The sequence below is a fragment of the Dendrobates tinctorius genome, unplaced genomic scaffold (assembly GCF_039654945.1).
Source record: "Dendrobates tinctorius isolate UK_male_01 unplaced genomic scaffold, ASM3965494v1 ptg000199l, whole genome shotgun sequence".
NCBI classification, from domain to species: domain Eukaryota; kingdom Metazoa; phylum Chordata; class Amphibia; order Anura; family Dendrobatidae; genus Dendrobates; species Dendrobates tinctorius.
Window position 1 is genome coordinate 3,210,220 of NW_027361866.1, and position 16,854 is coordinate 3,227,073.

Below are 16,854 nucleotides of genomic sequence, written 5' to 3' on the forward strand. Positions count from 1 at the left end.
AGCAAAAAGCCACAAAGTGCCAAAGTAACGGGACCAGAGAGAATTACATGCAAAAGTGTGTTATATCAAAACCAAATGAACAGGTGTGAAGGAACATATCCATCATGTCATGCACGGAACGCCAGTCTGGGAACCCCAACGTACGTTTTGCGGTATGGATACTGCTTCCTCGGGGGCGTGGCTAAGAATGTAAATTATCCCCTTTAAATATCCGGCTCCATCTAGTCATGTGAGCCTAATAAGCCAATGTCAGCCGCATTATTCTTTTCTCATGATGTCATCTATTTTGTGAAGTGCACTAGTTCCTCCTGCAGCAAAACAACCCCACAAAATGATGCTGCCACCCCGTGTTTCACAGTTGGGATGGTGTTCTTAGGCTTCCAAACCTCTCCCTTTTTCCTCCAAACATAATGTTGGTCATTATGCCCAAAAAGTTCAATTTTAGTTTCATCAGACCAGAGGACATGTGTAAGGACTGTGTACCTGTTTTGTCTGCTCTTGCCCTTAGTTCGGTTGGATTCTGCCCTTAACCAAAAAGGAGTTGCTGGCTTCACGGGGGCCATCTTGCTTCCTGTCTGATATTTCTGGTTTCCTGTCTGCTGTGTATATAAAGGAACTCTGCACATTGTACCTTGCTTGTGTATCTTGTACGTTTCTTGCTGCCAAGCTGGAAGGACCTGCAACCTGCTTGCTTCTTCTAATCTTCGGGATACCCCGCCTGCTTTGGATCTACATACCATGGAAGGACTCTGTTGTTCTACACCCGGTCTGCACCCACCTCCGCTATAGTCAGCTTTCCTTTAGGAGCCTGCCTGGGCTCTGGGCCCCCGACCCTGCATTGCTGGACTGGTCTGTACTACTTTGAGACTGTCTTATTTGCCTGCTTATCTGTAGAGTCACAGTATGCATCTCATCTGAAGTTAATATCTCTGCAATATATACATCTTGAACTGTGATATAAAATGTATGTCTTCATTTCTGACCCACGTCATTGGGCTCCATAGAACTTTAGCATAAACTTATAACAACATGTCTCCAAAAATTAAGGTCTTCGTTTCTGTGTGCATTTGCAAACATTAATCTGGCTTTTTTATGCTTCTTTAGGAGTAATTGCTTCTTCCTGGCAGTGGTCTTTCATCCCTTGTTGATACAGTACTCGTTTCACTGTGGATATTGACACAATCTTACCAGCTTCCGCCATCATCTTCACAAGCTCTTCTGCTTTTTGTCCTTGGGTTGATATGCATATGTCGGAACAAAACACGTTTTTCTCTGGGACACAGAACCCATCTCCTTCCAGAGTGGTATGATGGCTGGACATTCCCATCTTGTTTGTACTTGCGTATAATTATTTGTACAGATGAACGAGGCACCTTCAGGTATTTTGAAATTGTACCCAAGGATGAGCCAGACTTGTGCAAATCTACAATTCTCTTCCTGACATCTTGGCTGATTTCTTAAGACTTTTCCATGATGCTACACAAAGAAGCACTGTGTTTTAGGTGTGCATTAAACTACATCCACAGGTATTTCTCTAATTAACTCAGATTTTGCCAAAAAACTTATCAGAAGCTTCCAAACATGTGACATCATCATATGGGCAGTCCAGAATTGTTTAAAGGCATAGTAATCTTAGTGTGTGTAAAATTTTGACTTTGCAGTAAGTAATAAAAATGCTTTAAAACTTTCTCTCTTTCTCATTATTCTGGCATTTGGCAAATATTAATAATTATGGTAATCCTAATTGACCTAAAATGGGAAAGGTTTGTTCTAATTTCATGACAGATATTGAGAAAAACATGCAGATGTGTCTTTTTATATAGTGTATGGAAACTTCTGGTTTCAGCAATATATATATATATTTTTTTTTACGAAAATACAAAGGAAATGTGTCATCTTTAATTATAGCCCTTTAAGAGATCATTTCATCTTGCTTAACTGTTCACAATAACAACAATTTTGACAACGGGAGACAAAATTTTACATGCCACTGGATCAAAGTATTTTCGGCTGAAATCTGGCAAAAACAATTTAATAAACCAGGGCATTGTCCCCATTTTAAATTGCCCACAAATTTGAAATCATACACCTGGGGGCAGAATCACTTTAACTTTATGCCAACATTTAGGAAAATAAAGCTGAAACTGTAAAAATGTCTAATACGTGGAATTGTATTGTAAAAAATATCCATGTTTATTAGGTTTCAGTTACTTCTGTACTAAACAGTGACTTTTTATCCCATCATCTATAATTACCATTTTTAACCCAAATAATCTGGTCGGGAATAATACAAGGATAAATATCCCTAGCTTTTAACTTCCAGCTGTTTTGCCATCACCAGTTCTTCCATCCTATGATTTAGCTATACCTACAGTCCATTATTATCCCAGAAGCCAGTTATTGGCACCTCCGGGGATAATCACAACTTACAGCCTTTTGAAAGAATTCGCCTTAGTGTCCTTAGTTTATTGCAGTGTTTTTTAGACACATGCTGTAATTTATATTTATGTAAGTATTTGTCCCTCTTTTGAAATATATAAAGCCATTTTTGTGGATTCTTCTTTTGCATGCAGAAATCCCTTTGTGCTATGTGTCTCTAAGTTCTCTCGTAAATTGTAACACATAAAAGGGATTTAGCTTTATATGCGCTCTGTAGCACGGTCCTCGCTCATTAACGGCATTCAATAGAGGATTTACGGGCACCATAAAGGTTCATTGATACACAGTACACAACAATAACAGGTCTAATTACAAGCATTGTATTAATTACATTTGATCCTTTTCTATAATAATTATCACAGTGAAAGTCCATGTAACGTCTCACTAAACCATCATTGTTAAGAGATAATCCTTTCATACTGAACATACTGTATAGCACAGAAAGATGATAATATCTACAAAATTATTATACAAATATGTATGAAATTTGTCAAACATTTTAGATTAAATTAATTATTAAAGGGATATATCTACTAGGAATCATTAAGTGAATACAGACATCGTGGAGGTCATGTGGCACACAGTGATTCCTGCTATGGAGGACTCAGCACAAGTATTACATGGTCACACATTTATTTTAAAGAGCATCATAGAATAGCGTGTTTCTCTGCAAGAAAATGTTCAACTGACTGTGGCTTCCACTATCCTCCCATTGCCAAGGCAAGGTACTCAGTAGACCACCAGCATCCCCCCTGTTGGAAAAGAGGTGCAATTCTAGTAGATAAGACTGTAGGTATGCTCCATCTTACCCATAGGTGGCCTGATGGGTACTGCTTCTCTTTTTGGAGACTGTCAAGTCAGCTTAAGCAAAGGTATCTTAGTCAGCCAAATCAGCTCTCCAGCTTTGCCCTGATGAGGGGTAAATACCATGAAACATGTATCGAAAAATGGAGTGTGTAGCTTAGCTCCCTATACTAAGTCATATGGCAAGGCTAATTAAAGGGTCAATATGTCCACTCCTTACTTGCTAAAAAGGCTATTTTACAACCTTCCCATACCCATTGTAGAGCATAATTTTCCAATGCCCATTGGAAACTGTTATATATATATGACAATGTTTGAATATTGGAGGTCTAGCTAGTGAAACATGTGTGTGTCTGTCTGCGGGTGTCTGTCTGTGGGTGTCTATGTAGCCAGGCATCATCTGATGGGACTACTACTCCCATCCGGCTATGTCTGCTGTCACATATAACAGGGACAGCATGAGCCGATGATGGGACAGTAGTAGTCCCATCATCCAGCGACTGTATTCAATTGTAAAACAAAACACAAACATTCATACTCACCAAACACCTAATCCCAAATGCCCTCGATCTCCTGCAACAAAAATAGAATAATAAACCTATATATATTACTTATCTTTCAACCGTAGTCCATTTAATAATCAGTGTCTCATGACGATCTTACATAGAGAACAGTCACATCAGGAGATGTGACCGCTCTACCTGGGCTCTGGTGATACACTGACAGGAAGTGATCCTGCCTCAGTGTATCACTGCGCTGCCATCAGAGTTCACCAGAGTTTGTGCTGTTACTTGCAGCACCGCTGCATAAGAAAATTCTCACACAGCGGTAGTGTCGTAAGTGAGAGCTCGAACTCCGGTAAACTCAGTGATACACTGAAGGAGCGATTACCACCTGTTAGTGTATCACTGGAGGCTGGGTAGAGCAGTCACATCTCCCGATGTGATTGTTCTACACGTGAGATCATCGTGGGGTACTCGGTAACTGGACTACGGTGGACAGGGAGTATTTATGTTGGTTTATTATTTTATTTTTGTTGCAAGAAATCGAGGGAGTCAGAGATTAGGTGAGGGAGTCAGAGATTAGGTGATGCAGTAAGTATGGTAAATTAAGATTCAATAAAGGAGTCTGTGTGATTATTTCAATTAAATGACTTTATTCTCGCTGTGTTTTTATTTACCATGTAACTATAGGATTAGTATTGGATAGGTGTCTTATGGACGCTTCTCAATTACTAATTAGTGGGCTTGATGTCACTGGACAATACACAGGTGACATCAACCCACAAATATTACCCCACTTGCCACCGCTACAGCGAAAGTGAGAAGATCGAGGCTAAGTGCCAGAATTGGTGCATCTATAAGATGTGCCATTTCTGGGACAGCTGAGAGCTGATGGTTTTTAGCCTGGAGGGTGCCAATATATATGGCCATTTCCAAGGCTATTAATATCAGCCCGCAGCTGTCTGCCTAGTCTTTGCTGGTTTGATTTTATAGGGGGACCCCATGTCGATTATTCTTTGGGGTTCCCCTGTAACCTAGCCAGTAAAGGCTAAGCAAACATCTGTGAGCTGATATTAATAGCCTGGGTTCCTTTATGGCTATTGGCTCCTTTCCAGAATATTAACATCAGCCCTTTGCCATCGGCTTTCCCTCTGCTGGTTAACAAAATTTTGCGGGAGCCCAGGCAATTTTTAATTTATTTTTTTTTGAAAATTAAACAGATATTGCGTTTCACACAGATTTCATGTGTGTGTCTCTTTTATTTAACTCTTTATGTGCCATTTTATTAAGGAGGGTATCTGGCTGACACCTGTTCATTACTAAACCTCGGGCTTGTAATTGCATATAAATATATATATATATATTGCTCAAAAAAATAAAGGGAACACTAGACACTCTTACTGAGCAGTCACATGGATGTTAGTGACCTTCCTATCATTTCTACCTGTTGTTTATTCATTTGGCACAACAGCAGGAGAAATTGAATCACAATCAGTGTTGATTTCACAGAAGTGTGACTGACTAGGAGTTACATTTTGTTGTTTAAGTGCTCTCTTTATTTTTTGGAGCAGTATATATTGTAAGGTAGCGCTGTCATTCGGGTAGGGGATGCTCACTTGGCAGCCAAATAACCACATCCGGCACGGGTTGTCCATAAAACAATCACAGTCCATGCGGTTTATTTAGGCATCATAAACCATGACCAGCAACATAAAGTTCATATTAACAGCATAGCGTCCATGACAGAACTTCACTCTGTTATCCCTGTGGTCACACAGGTTGTGCCATGTCCAGCACACAGACTCTCTCAGCCTCACAGTTATATCCCCTCTCTGGGTTTACCTCATGGCTGCTTCACCAGGCAGCCGACGTCCATTCCCTCCAGGGAACTATCAGGCATGTGCAGCCATTAAACACAGCGTTCACTTGCTATCAGGAAGACAGCCCGATCTCTCTCAGATGGGACCTTCCAAAACGGACCAACCAGGTCCCTGCATTCACTCCATGTGACCTACCCTGGCCACCTTATATGGTCTGCAGCCACGCCCACCGGGTCACATGGCTATGACCACATCACAGGTCCTTCAACCACTCATACACACTTTACAATAGTATTCTTAAACACACCCCCTGGGTGGGTTTGTAGGTAACTGGTTCCACCAGTCTCACCAGCTACCTGGAGACTTCTCCCTGAGACATTGGAATGAAAGATCAGCTCTGCTGATCAGCACATAAGCAAGCCTCCATCCCAAGGCCACCCACCTTGAGATAGATAATGATCCTTTAGCACCCTGCTCCTGTTACCACTCTGGACAAGGCTATCCGTTCGTCCTGGGACACCCACACAGCACCCCCTAGCGAACACAGTGGTCACTGCACCACAATATATATATATATATACTGTATATATATATATATATATATATATATATGTATGTATATATATATATATACACACACAGCTCTGGCAAAAATTAAGAGACCACCACATCAAAACCCAGTCATGGGCAGCCCATTCTCCAGGCCTGAACCCCATTGAAAACCTCTGGAATGTAATCAAGAGGATGATGGATAGTCACAAGCCATCAAGCAAAGAACTGCTTAAATTTTTGCGCCAGAAGCAGTGTGAAAGACTGGTGGAAAGCATGACATGGCGCGTGAAAGCTGTTTTTAAAAATCATGGTTATTCCACAAAATATTGATTTCTGAACTATTCCTGAGTTAAAACATTAATATTGCTGTTTCTAAATGATTATGAACTTGTTTTATTTGCATTATTTGAGATCTGAAAGCACTGCTTTTTTAATTTTGACCATTTTTCTTTGTCAGACGAAAAATACTAAATTCATTGCTTGGAAATTCGGAGACATGTTGTCAGAAGTTTATACACTAAAAGAACAACTTACATTTTACTAAAAATTATACCTATAAAGAGAAAAATCAGACAAACTGAACATATGAAAGGTCTCTTAATTTGACATCACTAATGCTACCGCCGGCAGCTTCTCATTAATTCTAGAGCTGACGTCACTGATGCTGCGTAGCCTCCCAGCCTGACCTGCAATGAACTTGGCACTCAAGAGTTCACCGTGGGTCAGGCTGTGAGGCTGCGCTGCCGTCACTGTTGCTGTCTCTGGCAGCTTCTCATTCTCATTCATTCTTCAGTGGTTTACAGCTGGGGCGGTAGCATTAGCACCGCTCCTGGTTGTAAGCTATTTAACCCCCAGATATGGATTACGCCGTGGGACTGTTTGCCGGACAGGTATGGTATATTGTTGTTTTTTTATTTTTTATTTATTACAGGAGATCGAGGGCATCGTTTGGATTAGCAGAAGAATAAAGATGGCAAAACTGTATGGTCTCATTTAATTAAAATACTTTTTTTCTGCCTGTGTGTGTGTTGATTTAACCCTTTACAAACTTTAGGATTAGTAATGAATAGGTGTCGTATTGACAACTCTCCATTGCTAAGCCAGGCTTAATGTCACCTTACAATACATTTGTGACATTAGCCCCTTATTACCCTATATGCCATCGCTACAGGGCAGTGGGAAGAGAGAGGTTAAGTGCCAGAATTGGCGCTTTTTACAGATGCGCCTTTTCTGGGGTGGCTGGGGGCAGATGTTTTTAGCCAGGGGAGGGGAAATAACCATGGTCCCGCTCTAGGCTATTATTATCTGCCCTCAGTCACTGGCATTCCCTCTATGGCGCAGAAAATTGCACGGGAGCCCACGCCAGTTTTTTCCGTGAAAACATTCTTTTATTAAATACATACAGGTCCCAAATTTTACACACTCATACTACTAACAGTATTAGTCACTGACAAATATAAATCTAACTGTTCTGCAATGGTTTACTTTATGTAAATCATGTCTCCTAGCCTGTCGGCTTCTGCAATGATTTTACAGAAGCTGACAAGTGAATTATCAGCTATTCTGCTATCTATCTGTCTATGAAATATAAAGATATATATATATATATATATATACGGTATGTGTATATATATATATATACAGTGGGGAAAAAAAGTATTTAGTCAGTCAGCAATAGTGCAAGTTCCACCACTTAAAAAGATGAGAGGCGTCTGTAATTTACATCATAGGTAAACCTCAACTATGGGAGACAAACTGAGAAAAAAAAATCCAGAAAATCACATTGTCTGTTTTTTTTTCATTTTATTTGCATATTATGGTGGAAAATAAGTATTTGGTCAGAAACAAGCAATCAAGATTTCTGGCTCTCACAGACCTGTAACTTCTTCTTTAAGAGTCTCCTCTTTCCTCCACTCATTACCTGTAGTAATGGCACCTCTTTAAACTTGTTATCAGTATAAAAAGACACCTGTGCACACCCTCAAACAGTCTGACTCCAAATTCCACTATGGTGAAGACCAAAGAGCTGTCAAAGGACACCAGAAACAAAATTTTAGCCCTGCACCAGGCTGGGAAGACTGAATCTGCAATAGCCAACCAGCTTGGAGTGAAGAAATCAACTGTGGGAGCAATAATTAGAAAATGGAAGACATACAAGACCACTGATAATCTCCCTCGATCTGGTGCTCCACGCAAAATCCCACCCCGTGGGGTCAGAATGATCACAAGAACGGTGAGCAAAAATCCCAGAACCACGCGGGGGGACCTAGTGAATGAACTGCAGAGAGCTGGGACCAATGTAACAAGGCCTACCATAAGTAACACACTACGCCACCATGGACTCAGATCCTGCAGTGCCAGACGTGTCCCACTGCTTAAGCCTGTACATGTCCGGGCCCGTCTGAAGTTTGCTAGAGAGCATTTGGATGATCCAGAGGAGTTTTGGGAGAATGTCCTATGGTCTGATGAAACCAATCTGGAACTGTTTGGTAGAAACACAACTTGTCGTGTTTGGAGGAAAAAGAATACTGAGTTGCATCCATCAAACACCATACCTACTGTAAAGCATGGTGGTGGAAACATCATGCTTTGGGGCTGTTTCTCTGCAAAGGGGCCAGGACGACTGATCCGGGTACATGAAAGAATGAATGGGGCCATGTATCGTGAGATTTTGAGTGCAAACCTCCTTCCATCAGCAAGGGCATTGAAGATGAAACGTGGCTGGGTCTTTCAACATGACAATGATCCAAAGCACACTGCCAGGGCAGCGAAGGAGTGGCTTCGTAAGAAGCATTTCAAGGTCCTGGAGTGGCCTAGCCAGTCTCCAGATCTCAACCCTATAGAAAACCTTTGGAGGGAGTTGAAAGTCCGTGTTGCCAAGCGAAAAGCCAAAAACATCACTGCTCTAGAGGAGATCTGCATGGAGGAAAGGGCCAACATACCAACAACAGTGTGTGGCAACCTTGTGAAGACTTACAGAAAACGTTTGACCTCTGTCATTGCCAACAAAGGATATATCACAAAGTATTGAGATGAAATTTTGTTTCTGACCAAATACTTATTTTCCACCATAATATGCAAATAAAATGAAAAAAAAACAGACAATGTGATTTTCTGGATTTTTTTTTTTCAGTTTGTCTCCCATAGTTGAGGTCTACCTATGATGTAAATTACAGACGCCTCTCATCTTTTTAAGTGGTGGAACTTGCACTATTGCTGACTGACTAAATACTTTTTTTCCCCACTGTATACATGTATTCTATCTATTCTATTGTAAGCTGTCAGTGTGATGATTTCGGGTGTGACCAGGCTGTCGTCCCATACATTTCAGCTATCATATAGTGTACACAGCCATCACATAGTATAGCACAGCCTTTCATAGCCTGTATAAAATCCAAGGCAGGGAATGCAGTGATGCAACCATTTTATGGTGCAACTGTTTAGTGAAAATATGTCACAGCTTAGCAATAGAAATAGTGTACATGTATGTTTGGGTGTGTGACAAAACAGCAGTTAAGAGCGTTTACCACTTATTAACCCATAGCCATATATGTTGAGGTTACTTTGAAATTATTACTAAGGCTGTCTTGTCATTAAAAAGCTTGAAGGGCACTGGATACAGTGTTTAGAGTTTTCATAGTATTATGTATTTTCAGTGAAACTGGAGTGCCTGTGATTCACAGCAAATTTATTCACCAAAAATCACATTTTTGGAAAAAATTTGCAAAAGCTGGCGAATTCAAATTTTAAAAGATTCAATCATATCTAGCAACAATGGAGCTTGAAATATTGAAACATACACTTAAAATCATTGTTTCAGACTGATAGTTTCGTCAGAAGTACACACCGTTATATTTATTGCAAACATTTTTTTAATTATTTTAATGTGCTTCCTACATTTTTAATTGGTGGATATTACTATATACATATTCTCCAGGATATCTTGTATAAGTTCAGGTAATTAATTCATCTGCTGTGGATTGCAGAATTTATTGGCATAGACGATACTAGAAGTCAGGAAAAGAGTTACTGGTCTGGGAGACAATTCCTGTGATCTATAAAACTGAAAAAAAAGAGTTCAAAAGTGATACAGGCTAAAATATTTCAGCCATACAGTTCCAAATGTTCTGTGCACATTTATGTGATATCTAACACTCCAAAAAGCATTATAAAATTAGTTGGATTATATTTCTCACCTATACACTATTCCATGGTCTGGGGTTAATTTCTGTGATATTACCTAACACTATGAAAAAAGTGAAAAAAATATTGGCTGGATTACAGTTCTCATCCATACACTATTCCGTGGTCTGGGAGACAATTCCTGTGATCTATAAAACTGAAAAAAGCATTCAAAAATTTTGCAGTCCTAAATTTCTAAGCCATACAGATTTATATGTTCTTTGGTGCATTTCTGATAACCTCTAACACTGCAAAAAAAGAGTTAAAAAAATTGGCTCTCATTCATACTCTATTCCATGTTCTGGGGTACATTTCCTATAACATCAGGGAAGGGCATCAGCGGTTCCTCACCGGAATCCGGATGAACACAGGTACCAGGAATAAGTGGATGGATACAACTCATTAGCAATAGCAACAGTAAAGAAAGCAAAAAAGTTCCAGCACCAGGCATCTCTTCATTAAAATCTTTAATATTTTATTTTCATGTCAAGAATAAAAAATCATGCAGGGACGCAGCACCTAAATGCCTGACACATTTCAACTTCTTAATCATAGGTATATGAACAATACATAAAAAAATCCTTATATACCTATCCCAACAATTGAAACCATGTACACCTGTTATTTGATATGATTAATTTAGAATCATTACAAATTGAAATGTGAGACAGCCTACCAAAAATCATGATGTCTACATAGATTGTCGCCTCCTTGTCCACACAAAATAAGTTTGTAAAAGACATCTCTACTTTGCCAGTGCAGCAACTTTATGTATTTTATCTAAATGGTAAAAGTATAAAATAATATAAAGCAAAAAAAGAGAGAGAAAAAAAATATTTTGCAACATAGTTCTCTGTTAGTCTCTATATTGATTTATCCTATCTAAATGTTTGCCATGCAAAACTTTCAACCATTTGAAACCACAAGAAAACATATGTGCAGTTTTCATGGTGGAGAAAAAAAAATAAAAAAATCTTTTGCAACATAGTTCTCTGCATCAGGTTCTGTTCCATCAGTGGATAATGATCAAGCTCCCCAAAATACCCTCCCAAAAAACGGGGAAGAATGGGGAAACGACAGCTGGGCAAACGAAGGAGAAGAAAGAGTTCATCATCAGTATCCTCTGTTCATATGCCTATGATTAAGAACTTTGTTCGAAACATGTCAGGTGTTTAGGGGCTACGTCCCCGCATAATTTTTTATTCTTGACATGAAAATAAAATACTGAAGATTTTAATGAAGAGACACCTGGTGCTGGAATTTTTTTCCTTTCTTTACTATTGCTAGTACATTTCCTGTAAGGCTGGAGTCACACTAACCTGCGCAAAATACGGTCAGTATTTTACATGCATAATACGGATGACAGACCCCTAAATAGTGCTCCGTATGTCATCCGTAATCAAGGTGTGGTCGCGTATTTTGCGCATGTCAGCATCCGTATGTAATCCGTATGGCTTCCGTATGGTGAGATTTTCTCGCAGGCTTGCAAAATGGACATATAATGGAGCCCTATGACAGTTTTAATAAAGAAATGAAAGAATAGATATAGACACATAGAATGCATATATAAGGAGTGTATATGTATTCTATGTGTCTATATCTATTCTTTCTTTCTTTATTAAACCTGTCAGTGAGTTTACTGTATAGCGCACTGAATTGCCGGCTTTGCTAAAAGACATCGGGTGTGTATTTCTCGCAAGTCACATGTGTGGTCCGTGTGTAATCCGTATTTTTTGCGCACCCATAGACTTGCATTGGCGTATTACGGCCGTAGTACGCTGACAATCGCAGTATGCTGCGATTGGCACGGACAGTAGAATACGGATGAGAAATATACAGCTGGTGCAAGGTACCCCATAGAGAATCATTGGTCCGTGTCTAATGCGTGCTTTTAGCGCCTCTCACTCGGACGTATTCCTCGCCAGTGTGACCCCGGCCTTATATGCAAAACTGAAAAAAGTGTTAAAATTTTTGCAAGCTTAAATTTTTCAGCCATACAGTATTACTTGGTCTGGGGTACATTTCTGACATTTATAACACACAGAAAAAGCATTTCAAAATTTTGCTGGGTTAAATTTCTCACATATACATTATTACATTCTTTGTGGTACATTTCTGTGGCATATAACACTCCAAAAAGTGTTGAAACATTTTTCTGGATTGAACATGATTGTCATCCATACGCTTTTGCGTTCTTTCTGTTACATTACGGTGATATTGAACTCCCAAAAACCACTTTGACTATTGCAGGTGGCCAGTTTTTTTTTCTTTTCTTTTAAAAGTAAACTTTGTTTTCCAGAGACCTAGCAATTACTAAATGCGCAAGGCGTTCGGTAAGGGATGGGAAAGCGGAAATGATGATAACGGTGCACACAGATACCGAGGATATGGGGCAGGTATGGCTACGCTTGTTGATGGAGCACAAGAAAGATGCCCTTTCATGACACATAGTTTTATGTCCCACTTTGCATGGAGGCATGGTACACCACTTCTGAAGACAGAACAGTGGGAACAAGTGGTCAGTTGGATAGCAAAAAATGCTTCCAGCAGGCTTGGAAGCACTACCCAGTCTTCCACATGGTACAGTTTCACCAGCATACAGTCTGGATCACTTACTCCTCACCCTGATCCTTCTTTCCCCCACCATATTGAGTCCCAGGACGCTAGATATCTCACACACTCCGTGGAGCTCTTTGCAACAACATTTCTTGTTTTTGGTCTCTCAAACTGCGTGCTCCAAGAGGGACAGGACGACATGCTGTCCTTTTAGCTAAGGAAGAAGATGATGATGAGACAGTTGCCTCTAAGTCTTGTTATTGTTAAATCGCAATGTCAGGAGGACCAGTATGCAGGGGTGGAAGACGAGGATGACGAAGTCACCGACCCAACTTGGGAAGCTGGCATGCAGGGTGAGGCCAGCCGTGCTGAGAGGGAGAGATTGGCAATATCGAAAGAGACAGGAAGAGGCAATGGCTGCCAGAGCACTGACACTGCTAAATTTTTCCGTCAAAGAGTTAGGTGTTCTCCAGTATGGACTTTTTTAAAGAGAGTTCTGAGACAATTAAAATGGCAACCTGTGCCATGCCAAGTTCAGCAGGGGCTGACCACTAAGAACCCAACCACTAGCATGGTCAGACACATTGTCAGGATCCAGGTTGGATTATGACAGATTTTGCACAAGTAACCTTTTTTTTTCCTTTAAGCTGTTTGCTTAAAGTTACTTTTGCCCCGGGTGGCCATTATGGTCATTATACTCTGGTTACTTTAGTTTAGTTGCCCCCGGTGGCCGCTAGTGTTATTGCACGTGATTAGGAAGCAGGTGTGATTCTCTGGCTCCTATCTATAAAAGAGTTGCAGGTGGTCTCACTCACGTTTGGTGATATTGCTCATTTCCAACCAAGTCTGGTGAAGGAAGGAACTCCAGAGAGGAGTTCCTGGCAGCTCAGGGGAGCTCTGGTGTAATAGCTTCAGGCGGAAGCTGAATTCAGGTGTCGAGCTTCAGGGGTCAAGCTGAACTTTGGTGTTGTACTCTGTTGCTGGGAGCAATAGCAACAGAGCACAGCTAAGTGGTGTTTTTCCCTGTTTGTGACTTTCCTTGTGTGTGAATTAGTGCAGTGGTGGGATTAGATTCTGCACCATCCAGTTCTCTAGAAAAGGATAGGTGCAGGGTGAGCTAGGTATTTGAGGTATCCAGCTCGTCGCCAGGTGCGGAACCTGCCTAGGGATCGTCAGGAGTGTAGGGACACTGACTCAGGGGAGAGCAGAAGGTCTGCACGTCCCCATTCCCTATTGCAGGGCCATCCATTGTAACGGTTTCCCCGGTGTTTCCCTTAACTCTGTTTAAATTTGCCCTGCTGGAGGCGGTGTATCCAGTCACATGTGACATAACATTATCACCAAACTTAACATTTTTCTCTGGTGAGCCGTTGGACCAAGTTCAGACAGGAGAGCAGTTACTGCTGGTCCTCACTGAGATGAGTGAGGAGCTGAATGATGTGTTTAAGCAGCACCTGCAGCAGAATTATGGGTCTGAGGCCTACCCTCTGCCTCAACTAGAGGGTCCATTTGCGGCTTTGGCGAAGATGCGCCTTGGAGTCCCTGCTGGGGAGCAGGACTTGCTTATACAGGCGGACGTACCCAGGCAGGTGGGAGAAGTTGGTGTCCCCATGGTGCTGCCTGGTGTTCCCCAATGTGAAGGGGTACGTCCCTGTAGTGAGCAGACTAATGATTTAGTCTTTGGCACTCACGCCGAAACTTCGGTAATATCAGAGAAGCCGTGTCCCCTTGGTCATGTGGAGGAAGACGACCTGGGAGTGTATATTTCCTCCTCGCCCTCAGAAGGTACTATATCAGCAGAGGTGATGGTTGGCGAGGTACCTGAGGGCATACCGGTGCTTGTTAACAGTGGAGCAGAAGTCAGTCCGGTGGATGCTCAGTTTGTCCGGACTCATGGTCTGAGGTGTGAGGCGCCGGACAAACCCATTAGTGTCCAGGCCATTGACTTTGTCCCACTGAGCCAGGGGGGTTAAACCAAATCATAGAAAACATTGAGCTGCATAGTGGACATCATGATGAGTCCTTGTCATGCTACGTATTGGAGGGAATGCCAGTACCTATCGTTTTAGGCCTCCCTTGGCTGAAAAAACACAACCTGGTAATAGATTGGCGGGCTAGGGAAGTAGTCAGCTGGGAGCAGTCATGTGAGGGCTGCTGCCTAGGGGCTACTGTCTCTGCCGTCTCTCTACAACCATCCCCTTCCTCTCTAGTGGGAGCAGCAGATGTGCTGCAGGAGAGTAGGGGCAAGTCTCAACCCTCGCCATTAGCCAACCCTGAGAGGCACAGACCTTGTAGTGGGAGTGGTTGGAGGGTGGTGTACCCCTTGGTGATTTGCAGGGGTGTGAGTGTGGTGACACAGGGGGATTCCTCTGTTGTCAGTCCCAGAAAGAATTCACCGTATTGTGACAAACGAATGTGTGGCAACAAATGTTCAGGTCCGGACCTGTGTGTGAATGAGCATGTATGGGTGGCCACCAAAAAACATCCGATGGAAGTGTGTTGCGGAGACTTACCAGTTGGAATTACCCCCTAACTTGCCCAGACACCACTTGTTCCCCAGACCGGCGCTTTGGAGAGAGGTGGTACCTCCGGAACATACATTGCCAATACCAGCGGTGCTCATTTGTCATAAACCTGAAGTTCAGGTAGTTGTTGGGGTGAACTCTGGATCCGGGCGTCCCCTCTGTAGGTGTTTTTTTTTTGGTGAAGAGCGGTCTTGAGGGTCCAGAGGCCCCTCATTGAGGGAGGGTACAGTCATGATCCAGGTTGGATTATGACAGATTTTGCACAAGTAACCTTTTTTTTCCCTTTAAGCTGTTTGCTTGAAGTTAGTTTTGCCCCCGGTGGCCGTTAGGGTCATTACTCTCTGGTTACTTTAGTTTAGTTGCCCCAGTGGCCGCTAGTGTTATTGCACGTGATTAGGAAGCAGGTGTGATTCCCTGGCTCCTACCGATAAAGGAGTTGCAGGTGGTCTATCTCACGTTTGGTGATATTGCTCATTTCCAACCAAGTCTGGTGAAGGAAGGAACTACAGAGAGGAGTTTCTGGCAGCTCAGAGGAGCTCTGGTGTAATAGCTTCAGGCGGAAGCTGAATTCAGGTGTCAAGCTTCAGGGGTGTAGCTGAACTTTGGTGTTGTACTCTGTTGCTGGGAGCAATAGCAACAGAGCAAAGTCAAGTGGTGTTTTTCCCTGTTTGTGACTTTCCTTGTGTGTGTATTAGTGCAGTGGTGGGATTAGTTTCTGCACCGTCCAATTCACTAGAAAGGGATAGGTGCAGGGCGAGCTAGGGATTTGAGGTATCCAGCTCGTCGCCAGGTGCGGAACCTGCCTAGGGATCATCAGAAGTGTAGGGACACTGACTCAGGAGAGTGGAGGAGGTCTCCACATCCTCGTTCCCTATTACAGGGCCCTCCATTGTTACGGTTTCCCCGGTGTTTCCCTTAACTCTGTTTAAATTTGTCCTGCTGGAGGCGGTGTATCCAGGTTCACTGGTGTTATAGAAATTCGCCCTGCTGGAGGCAGTGTAGCCAGTCACATGTGACATAACGTTATCACTAAACTTAACATTTTTCTCTGGTGAGCCATGGGCCAAGTTCAGACCGGTGAGCAGTTTGCTTCTGGTCCTCACTGAGATGAGTGAGGAGCTGAATGATGTGTTTAGGCAGCACCTGCAGCAGAATTATGGGTCTGAGGCCTACCCTCTGCCTCAACTAGAGGGTCCATTTGCGGCTTTGGCGAAGATGCGCCTTGGAGTCCCTGCTGGGGAGTAGGACTTGCTTATACAGGCGGACGTACCCAGGCAGGTGGGAGGAGTTGGTGCCCCCATGGTGCTGCCTGGTGTTCCCCAAGGTGAAGGGGTACGTCCCTGTAGTGAGCAGACTAATGATTTAGTCCTTGGCACTCACGCCGAAACTTCGGTAATATCAGAGAAGCCGTGTCCCCCTGGTCATGTGGAGGAAGACGACTTGGGAATATATATATCCTCCTCGCCCTCAGAA

The 16,854-nt window shown here is 42.3% G+C and overlaps 1 protein-coding gene across 7 annotated transcripts in view; it reads left to right on the forward strand.

Moving 5' to 3' along the window:
• Window positions 1-1,557, forward strand: part of LOC141056737 (uncharacterized) — a 347,515-nt gene extending 345,958 nt beyond the window's left edge. The window contains exon 12 of one of the 7 annotated variants that reach the window (XM_073553185.1): window positions 1,105-1,537. In XM_073553185.1, coding sequence (XP_073409286.1) covers window positions 1,105-1,110 — 6 coding nt within the window. In that variant the 3' untranslated portion in view covers window positions 1,111-1,537. Of the gene's footprint in view, window positions 1-1,104 lie in introns of all 7 variants that reach the window. The other 6 variants (XM_073553184.1, XM_073553183.1, XM_073553191.1 and 3 more) reach the window with 6 other exon arrangements.
• Window positions 1,558-16,854: the final 15,297 nt, after the last annotated feature.